The 10,414-nt window shown below is 39.0% G+C and overlaps 1 protein-coding gene across 1 annotated transcript in view; it reads left to right on the plus strand.

Annotated features, from left to right (window-relative positions):
• Window positions 1–2,534: 2,534 nt before the first annotated feature.
• The window catches only part of ttc3 (tetratricopeptide repeat domain 3), a 58,879-nt gene continuing 50,999 nt past the window's right edge, over window positions 2,535–10,414 (plus strand). The window contains exons 1-10 of the mRNA XM_015021684.1: window positions 2,535–2,697; window positions 4,861–4,928; window positions 5,002–5,035; window positions 6,049–6,205; window positions 6,282–6,363; window positions 6,587–6,640; window positions 6,807–6,942; window positions 7,100–7,185; window positions 7,910–8,004; window positions 9,312–9,374. Coding sequence (XP_014877170.1) covers window positions 4,872–4,928; window positions 5,002–5,035; window positions 6,049–6,205; window positions 6,282–6,363; window positions 6,587–6,640; window positions 6,807–6,942; window positions 7,100–7,185; window positions 7,910–8,004; window positions 9,312–9,374 — 764 coding nt within the window. The 5' untranslated portion in view covers window positions 2,535–2,697; window positions 4,861–4,871. The remainder of the gene's footprint in view (window positions 2,698–4,860; window positions 4,929–5,001; window positions 5,036–6,048; window positions 6,206–6,281; window positions 6,364–6,586; window positions 6,641–6,806; window positions 6,943–7,099; window positions 7,186–7,909; window positions 8,005–9,311; window positions 9,375–10,414) is intronic.

Consider the following 10,414-nt stretch of genomic DNA (forward strand, 5'->3'; position numbering starts at 1 on the left):
TCCCATTTCCAAATAAGATAAGAGACTGACAGGGTCCGTCCCGCCCCTTCCTGTTTGCTGCAGCGAGGTCAGACGAGCTCGATCTGTTTTTTTTCACAGATCATCTGTGTCATAGAGTCACGACATAATAACTTTTAACAAATTGTAAAAACTGTTTTTCTTAAAGCTTCAGGTGAAAAAAAAATTAACAGACAAATGTACTCTAAAAGCAAAAACACCTGAGGAAAAGGAAGTAGCTACCTCGCTTTTAAACGTACTTAAAATATTTAAGTAAAAGTAATTTCTCAATGTATTCTTTTATGCAGGAGTGTCCAAAGTGCGGTCCAGGGGCCGTTAGTGGCCCTCCGCTGATTGCGTGTGGCCCCTGACATCTGTTAAAGATTAAAACAAAATCCGTTCCCCAGTACAGATGTCTGATGGACTTTCTATATTTAGTTTGGAAGAACTGATCACAAAGTAATATCTTACAGTAGAAAATGTTGGCAAAAACACAAATTATTTGTCTTTAAATAAAGATGTGATGTTTACACAAATACTAATTTTGCTGCGCACAAATCTGCTTTTAATTAATTCATAAAACTTGGCTAAATTCGGCAAGCATTTTCAAAGAAACAGTAACCTGAATCTGGATTTTATTGCTCAGAAATTACCACATTTTCTTCCAATTTCCTAGAAAATTTCCTTTAACAAGAAAAACTTTTTCAGGTTTATTTTTTTACTCTACACATCCCTTTCCAACAGCAGATCCATTTGTTTAGTTGAAGTGGATAATCATGCCGTATTATTATGTTGTATTTTGCCATAATTTGCATATGAGCCAACTTCAGGCCTGGCAGACATTGAACCGAAACTTTGATGTTTATCCCAGTTAATTAATAATTCAACAAGGATTGATAATAGAAAGCCGCTTTTTCCGCCAGTTTTTGGATTCAAACCTGTTGGGGATGAAACAGGAACAGAGTAAATCTGAATTTATTCTCCAACAGGTTCGCCTTCACTCTGTGCCGTCTGGGTCCATCGAGTCTCTGCGTCTGTCCTATAAGACGGGGTTAAATCGCCTCGTTAGCGGCTACGTCGCCTATTTACGTAAAAACATTTTGGAGACTGAAGCGGGAGGAACATTGGAGCCAAAACGCAGCAGCGTGGAAAACAGCAACACCTCCAGCATCGGGAATGTGACGGCTCACCCAGCTGATGCCAAAGCCAACTCGACGGAAGGCGACCAGAGGAGCTGCGGGCAGCTAGTGGGCAGAAATGCTTCAACAGCGCCGTGTTTCAGCCAGCTGGGTCTGCTGGTCATCGAGCCGCAGAGGGAAGTCAGTCACGGCGTCCGGCATCGGCCCTGTGAGTCTGCGGCCATCCAGGAGGCCCTGGTGACCCGCATCATGAAGGCGCAGGACCTGCAGCGCAGCAGGAACTTCTTCCTGTATCCGGAGAAACTCCTGCGAGGCCTGCTGAGGCAGAGGCAGCACTTTGAGCTGCGAGCGAACCGGACCGAGAGAAACGGCCCGCAGCCGCGCAGCGTCAGCCCGACGTTTCACAGCGACAACAAGCTGCAAATTATGGAAGATTAAGACGACGGAGGAACAGGGACAAACGAAGAAAATAAAACTATACAATCAAGAGAATAAAGTCATCAAATTACAACCTTATTCTCGTAATGTTATGATTTTATCACAATATTACGACACTTTATTCTTGTAATCTCATTTTTTAATTTTTCTTAAGTGTGGCCCTAACACTCCGCCGTATTTTCACGACTAAAATTACAAAACAACTTTTAAATAACATAACAAAATAGAAAATTAAAGTAGAAGAAATTCTTTTCAAATGATTACTTTTTGCTGTAAACTCATGAAACAAATTATTATACACAATCAATCAATGGATAAAGTTTATTAGTATTGTACATTCCAGGAACAAGGCTTTCAATCATAGAAACGCAGACATACAAAGTCATAGAATACGCCTCATAAATAGTGACATTTTTAGTGTTTCTTTTTTATCTATAAATGACTCACCAGGCTTAGCAGAAGGAAAATAACACGAAAACAGAAAACGTTGTGCACAAACAAGGTCTCACTTAAACTTAAACTGTAAGTTTGTCTCTGTGTCTCAAGTACTTTGGTTAAAATATTTAGTTTTTTTATTCAGTGAAGTTATTCGCCTGGATTGAGAATCCAAAAAACTTTCTCAAGTAGAGCTAGCAATACTTAATAATAATTTTACTCAAACAAAAGTAAAATGTATTCTGCAGTAAAACTACTCCTGAAATTATTTTCCCCCAAAAGAAAATGTAATGTAATGGATGATCTTTCCAACTTGTTAAAATTCCTTTGGGATCAATAAAGTATTTTTGAAAACTTACAGTTGGGGGTCTGTTTCCATTCATCCTGTATTGATTAGTGTTTAAAGGACACAGCTCTTATTTTGTTTATCAAACATTTGTGATGAAATGTCCACACATTCTCTCCGGTGACTCGGGAACTAAGTGTAAAGGTTACAAAGTTCCGATTTAAATAAAGCCAGCTGGGGGCGCTCTTCGCTTAGGCTGCAGAACAGCGCCGGAGAAGAAGAAAACCCTTTTGATGCGTGTAGCTGCTTGTTTTTACGAAGCACCTGCAAACAATACAACACATTATGATCTGAGGAAGACAGAATATCACCGTGAAACCTTCAATCAGCAGTTTTCATAAGGCAGGTTGTGTCTGACTCTGTTTTCAATCGCTTTAAAACATTTCGATGAAATTTTGAAAAGCTAGTTTTAGCTAACGGTCTACGGCGCTAAAACAAAAGGCTGAAAATGGTTTGAAACGCGACGAACAGCTGAGAAAATCTAGAACAGTGTTAGAATACCTTGAACTTTGAAAGGAATTGCATTTAATAACTTTAAAAGGCTTTAGATTATGTCCTTGTTAGGATGTCGGCCCTGTAAGGAAGTCAGTAAGTGAGCTAAAATGCTAATGTTGCATCAATGGGGTGGTGAGTTGTTTCAGGCATTGGGTTACTCTGAGTATTGGTTGTTTTCTTGTTGCTTTTTAATGTCAGTCGTGCTTGGTTATTGCTCAGCTTTTCTGTGAGTATTGGACATATTGAGCAATTTTTGGCTGTCTGGGAACCGAAGACAGGTTTGGTCCCCGCCACACCCACACGTGGTTCCTTAAATCTGGCGCAGCCGCATTTTATTAGGAAAACGAAGGAAACTGGCGCAGAAAGCACACCGACTCAATGCCAGGTGTATCAGGTTTGTTCCTGTGTTTGTTCTAATTTACAACAGGAGGACCTGCAGTTCGGTGGTTTGCTTTCCAAGGGAGGGGCAGATATTGGTTTACAATCTTATAACCCCGGGGCAAAATAGTGCGGAAGCCTAAAGGGTATTTACTCAGTTTGTTTCTCTTAAAATTAGTGATTGTCCATTGTGAACATTTGTAAATATCCACAATATGCTGTTGTCCTAATATGACCGATATCATCTCTACCTTCATAATACAGTGGAGAAATGACCGCAGCGCTGCTTTAAACCCCCGCAGAGCTGCGCAGAAACACTGATAAAGGGCAATACGACGGGAATAAATGATAAATATCGACCTGTTTTCCTTATGGATACCGGCGGTAATACCGCTGTGTTGTGCATCATTGATTGAAATGAGTGAAGATTTCAGCTGGACAGTCAAATATCACTGGCATAAATCAAAGTAATAATAATGAACAGATTAGCAGAAAGGTCTGAGCTTTCCACATGTTGATGTTAGAAATATATATATTTTGTTGCTATAAATTATCAAGTTATGTTGCATTGTAGGCAATAAAATGTTTATTTGAAAATTTAAATAAAATACTTGCATCTTTTTGGATTTGTAGTATTGTATAAAAGGGTTATTTTTAAAATCGGGGTTAAATTAGAATAATTGATGACTAATATAATCATTTTTTGCAGTCCTGATGTTTGGATACTGATAAATATCTCTTATCTTTAATATGGACAATATTTATATCAACTATCAACATCGGCCCAAATATTCATGTTGGTGCTTTTCTAATGTTCTGTCATAAAGTTATAAAACTGGATAAAATGTCAATATTCCATGGTTAAAGACATAAAGTTTATGTTGTAACTAAGATATTCTCTGACATTTTAAAGTCAGATTTTAATGAAAAATGTCCAGTGATATAAAACGAGTCGTCGGCCCTGCGGAGCATTTTTACTTTTATCGGAGGATTTATTTAAACCAGAGGAGGAAATGTTTCCTGGCAGCAGCCCGCCTCTTTTTCAGGCCGACTCCACTTCCAGTTTCTATTTCATTAAATGTTTTACCTAATGTTGCTCTGCACATCTATCAGTCATTTTCTATGTTTTATCTTCATGCCAACCTGGCCGTTCCGCCACCACAGGACAGGAAAACGTCCAGTTCACATAAATACAGTGAATGTTAGGAAGTCTGCCCCACCGTCAAAATGCCAGGTTTCTATCTAGAAAACAAAATAAAAATGCGTTCAGGTTATTTAAATTTGCACCCACTACTTTTGGATTCACACTGAACAATGATTAGAGACCGAACCTGAAATAAAGTTTAGCTTTCCAGCAGGATTTCCCTGATAAATCTGAATATTGTAATGATTGAAAACATTAAATAATAATATAGATTTGCTGTTATTTTCCCCCTGAATGATTTATATTTGCTTTCCTCATGACTTTAAATTTTCCTGCTAGTATTTAATGTTAATGAGGAACTCATTGCATCAAATGAAAGTCTGAAACTAGAATGTCAAAATGCTAGTCAAAGAGTTTGTACATTATTGTAAAATAACATTTTAGAGTAGGAAGTAAAACCTGTAATGCTGTAAACTTTGTTTGGACAGACTTGAGCAAAATGTCGGATTCAGACTCGGATGGCGATTGGGGTTTCCACCGCAACAAGAAGTTTCTGGTAAAAATCCAACAAACATTTTCCATGTTTGTTTTGTTCTTCATCTAAACCAGTTTTTCTTTTGGCGTCGTAGAAATCTCACGGAGCCCTCAAAATAAACCTTTCAGGTAAGAAAGATTTAAAACTTTTATAGGAAATGTGTTTATTAGGATTGACTTAAAATTAAATATTATAAAAGTTTTCCACCATTTTTTTCTGCTTTTTCTTTTAAATTGTGACTCGTGAGGAATGTTTTCATTTCTGTAGCGTCTCAAGTTTAATTTGTTTAAAGTTCAAAAAGCCTTGAATGATAAAAACATGAACAGAAAATAAGATGGAACAGAGTTGGGCATTTACTGTATTGTGAAAAATTATCACCATAAGAGTTTTGATAAATTTCAGTTATTTTAGAAATATGGCAGTTTGATTGGAATGTTTTTATTTTCTCCACTTTTTCTTCCGCGAGGCTACGAGTAAATATGAATAGATGTAACTTATTGCCAATAATGTGGTCAATCTAGTGATTAGTTATGTTTTTCTTGTAGAAATCTATTTCAGATGAGAATATTCTTGAAGAATAAACTTTGTGTCTGGCGCCATGAATTAGAGCTGCACCAATTGCAGTTTTCTGGTTGATCGTCGACTACCGATCTTTTAAAAAAACCTAATTTATCGATTCCGATTTTGGCCAATGCCAGTTTTTAGTCTGAAATGTTGCTCAATACATCAAGAAAGTTGCTGAATTGGCTACAGTGGGGTGACTGTTGGCAGCTGGAAGAAACCAAGCTGTGCTAACTCTAGATTCATAATTCTAGGTATACGGCTCTAGATCTAAAACTCTAGATTCATAATTCTAGGTATACGGCTCTAGATCTAAAACTCTAGATTCATAATTCTAGGTATACGGCTCTAGATCTATAACTGTAGATGGTTCCTCTTTAAAAACTTCAGTTTCTGTTCAGAAAGTTTTGGCACATCCACTCATTGATCTGTTCTCAGCATCTGTTGAGTGACTGGGTGGGGTCAAAGGTCACCTGGTGGCACTGTGATGTGGAGCCGCGTCTCCTCGGCGTATCTATGTTGCTAATCTCATACTGAATATGTCCAGGTAAAAGCAACGTTTTGCTTGCTGCTCTTCCAGAGAGAGTGTTCAGCCAGTGGGGCTCCATCCCCTTACAAACCAAGAAGGAAGGCGCTCAGCGGATGAGAATTTGCGTCTTCTGGTTTCCCACGCTGCTGCAGCCCGAGATCTCAAAAACCTTCACTTGGGCGGCAGAAGTTGGCTTAATCAACGAAGAGTGAGCGCAGCTCGGCCCGCTGCTACAGATCAGACGGGAATCGTCGCAAAGCGCTGAGATTTTATTCTGTTTGCAGGAAAAGTGAAATGCTGGATGTGGAGAACCTCCGCAGGATTCAGGTGGTTGAAACGATCCTGCTGCACCTGGAAGTGGCAAGTGTAAGTCCCACCTCTAGCTAGCTGGGTTAGCGCTAATCAGCCAGCTGGCTGATTAGCGCTAACCCAGCTAGCTGCTTATAGTTATTGACTTGATGACATATCAGACGTTCAGATATTTTTGCTTAATTATCCGGGTTTATTCGTTTTGTGGCTGTTTTGTTCCAAACATGATGCGTCTCTCTTCTTGATGTTTAGTTCTGAATGTTTTCTGTTTCTCCTGCAGTTGGACAAGGATTCCTCCAGACACATTTTCATTTTTTGCAACATGTTGCATCAGGTAAACTGCACCTGGTTGGCTCACATCTCGTTGTCTGACATTTTCCATTCATAAAACAACTTAATTTAAGTCTGGCTGTGAGGAGGTAAAAAACTTGTGCTGATCATGTATTATGTTAGTTAGCCAGTACTGGTGCGTTCAGTAACATCGGGACTTTCCGCTGCAGCACTGCTCTCCAGAGATCCTGGAGGAAGCGGTGCGCTGGCTGGAGACGCTGGGCGATCGGTTCAGACGGGAACACCTGCTCTGCCTGGGAGGATTCCCCAACTGCTACGCAACATTCGGCTTCATCTTCTCAGAGTGTGAGGCGCCAAGTTAGATTAAAAATTAAACCTTTATTATCTCAGAGTGTGAGCCTAAGGGTTTGGGAAGATAAAGTTTTAGTTTTTAGAGTGCAAGGTTTTCTGTTTGATTAAAAACAAACAATTTCTAAAATGTGAATTGTTTGTTTTTGTTTAGATGCCAAGTTTATCCGGGAGATGAGCAACAACCTGGACGGTACGATGAGGTCCCTGAAGGCACCGCCCGATGCATCGTCTACAATGGTAACAATCAAATCCTCTACACTGTAAAAACACACAATTCTAACAAGTAGATTGGTCTGATCTATGGAGAAAATATCTACATAAAACAAAACTAACTCATAAGTAACTATTCAGCAAAATATTTAGTTTTTAGTCAATAAATCTAATATTCATTAAACAGATTATTTCCCTTAATGAGACTTTTTCATGTTTTAAGTGAAATGCACTCCTATTGAAACCGTTTCATCAATACTAAGGAATATCAAGCTCTGATATTAAACTGGAAAATTATTTAAAGTTTATTTCAAGTGAACTGAATCAACTTGGTAAGATTTTTTTTGCAGTGTAGGACATTTTAATGCATTTTCTTCAGTTTTTTGTTTTTAATGACATAAAAACAAAACATTACATCAACCCACCAATACTTTAAAAATGTAGTCAATAAATGGGAGTGAGTGAATGCAGCTCTCTAACAGATGTTTTCAGTTATTGATGATCAATACTTTGATCAAAACGTCAGCTGATCCATTTCTGTTTTTAGACTGAAATCTTGTTTGGTGCAGTTTGAAAAATAAATACGTTTGTAATAAACGTTTTGTTAAGTTTGTCGCTGTAGAAACGAGGAGCTGCCGTATACCACAAACATTTTCTAGAGAAAATGAAGGAATAATTAAAAATAATTGATTTGATTTCTTTTCTTTCTGCCCCAGAATTTTTCTGTACTGTGATTTTTTTTTTGTTTCAGGAAAGTGAAGAGATGAAGATTCTTGGGAACGAGAAGTTTCAGGCCCAGCAGTATGCAGAAGCTCTGAAGTTTTACACCAACGCCATCAAATGCTAGTGGGTTTCTGGTGTCAACGATGAAACAATGTTTCCTCTCAATACCTCCAATTAGGGCTGAAACGATTCCTCGAATGATTCGACTAACATTCGGCTTCATCTTCTCAGAGTGTGAGGCGCCAAGTTAATAACCGATTCGATTACTAAAATTCCTCCAGGAAAATTTTCCTGCCTCGAAGCTTCGTTAGTTTATGTTTTATCATTTAGCGCGCCGTGTTCCTGCCGGAACATTATTTGCGTTGTGCGGAGCTCCGACTTCCACCTCTGAGTTGTTGACGAAAGCTAAGTGTTAGCGGCATAACGTCCAATCTTCCAGTTCGGCCCGCGGGGATTTTACTGATTGGTGATAATTCCGGGTTTTCATCGTTTTCGGGGACCAATAAACTTCCTTAAATAACCGGAGCGATCCCGGAGTCCGGCAGCCTTTCTGCTCCGGAGCTGCTGGTTCAGAGCTGAGGAGGATTTCTACAGGCAGAGACTGAACACGGCTGGCGGCTGATGCTGACCGTGTCAGAGCAGCTTTAGGACGAACCGACAATAAATTTATATCATCCCGGTCTGAACCAACGGGAGGCGGAACATGGCTGGTAGATGAGTTTCTGAGTGACGAACGGAGGAGCCGTAAATATCCCGTTTTGCTCCTCCGGTCTTACTTCGCCTGCCCTCCAACCCCAAACCCCCCAATCCAGGAGACATTTCCCGTATTGTCAAACCCAAAGCTTGGCAGGTTTGGACCAAGGTCAGAGTTCATCTGTTAAACTCACTGAAGATGAACAGAAACTAAAAGCTGGATAACAGACGTATCTGTGAGCCTCTTTATTATTACATTGATTATAATTTCAGATCTTTGTGTAACTTTTCTTCAGGTTAACTTGGAAAGTGAGCTGTTATTGTTACAGGTTAGTTTCTGTTAGGGAAGCTCAAATAGGAAAAAATGGACTGATATGATATCTGATAGTAACGCTGGTGTTATGGAAGATTTACCAATATTTTATTTTATAATTTTTTTATCTGATTGCTCAATTAATCATAAGAATAATAAATGGATTACTAAAATATTTCTTTGCAACAGCCCTAGTTCCAATAAAATCTCTTCATAAACTAAAAGAACAAAAGTAAAAGTTTCATTCGTATCCGTGTTTTTTGTTTTGAGAAGTTTTTATGTCCCGAATCCATTTTTAAATTTTATGATTTCAGTTTTAAACCAGAAAATATAAAAAATGCTTCAAGCATTTCTACTGGTCATAAAAACGGTTTTAATTGTATTTTGTGTCCTGAATGTGATAATTTTGTGCTCCTTGTTTTAGTCCTGATAATCACATCCTGTACGGGAACAGAGCGCTGTGCTACATCAAGCAGAAGGAATATCTGTGAGTAAAATCAACCATCGCTGCAAAAACTTAAGATTTTTGCAAAATTATAATTTTCTTTGTTTCATCTGGTCATTATTTTACATGATCTGCATGTAGGCCTGTCGCGATAAACGATAAATCAATTAATCGCACATTAAATTAAACCTATCGACCTCATTTTAATTATCGGCTTTATCGTCTCTTCCTGCTTTTTTTTTTTTTTTTCTTGCTGTTGCTGACACCTAATGATAAAAACTCAGCTCTGGTGCTCTCCACTGACCCTCTCTTCCTCATTTCCTTAGTGTAATGTCCAGCAGACACGACACGAGTTGTCGGCCCATTTTCTAAACCTGAGAGACACATTAGCCGATAGAAATCCTAAGTATATCGGTTCAATCGGGTTCAGCCGTGTGGTGTCCAACAATGGGCACAAAGTAATGGCTACAAGTCCAGTTAACTAATTTTAAAACCAGGCATTAATCAATGCTTTACTAGAATCTACCTGTGATGCATGTGGCTAGAGTCAGCTAAACTCCTGACTGAATGAAAATCATTATAACCTATTTATGTCACGTTAACGAAGAACAGCTGGAAACTTACCGGGTTCATCAACTGCGGTAGCAATTTGGCTCCAACTCCTCTCCTTGTCATTTCTAAATTCTTTGCACGAAATGTTGAATAAATATTAATGTTGTTTCCACATATCATCTCCGATGTCCGCTGGACTTCGTGTCGCTCCGTTTCAGCTGTTTGGGATTCCCCTCCATAATTTCCCCTCAGAAAGCAGGAGGAGAATCCGGCTTTCTGATTGGCTACCTGTCACATTCAGCGTTAAACTCCCAGTCGGGGAAAAACCCTGATTTAGATCGGAGCGGCCACGACGATCTACCGTAACACACCACACACTGCATGATGATCGGTTACGAAATCACCAGCGACAATCTTAGAACAGCCAACGTTCTAAGATTGTCATAAGGGGAAAATAGGGGCAAAACATCGTGTAGTATGAACTATTGCATCAGGTGGTCGGATGTGCCCATCTTTTCTATTTAAATCTA

This window comes from Poecilia latipinna, unplaced genomic scaffold (assembly GCF_001443285.1).
Source record: "Poecilia latipinna isolate Pla-1442-1.1 unplaced genomic scaffold, P_latipinna-1.0 Scaffold2829, whole genome shotgun sequence".
Lineage (NCBI taxonomy): Eukaryota > Metazoa > Chordata > Actinopteri > Cyprinodontiformes > Poeciliidae > Poecilia > Poecilia latipinna.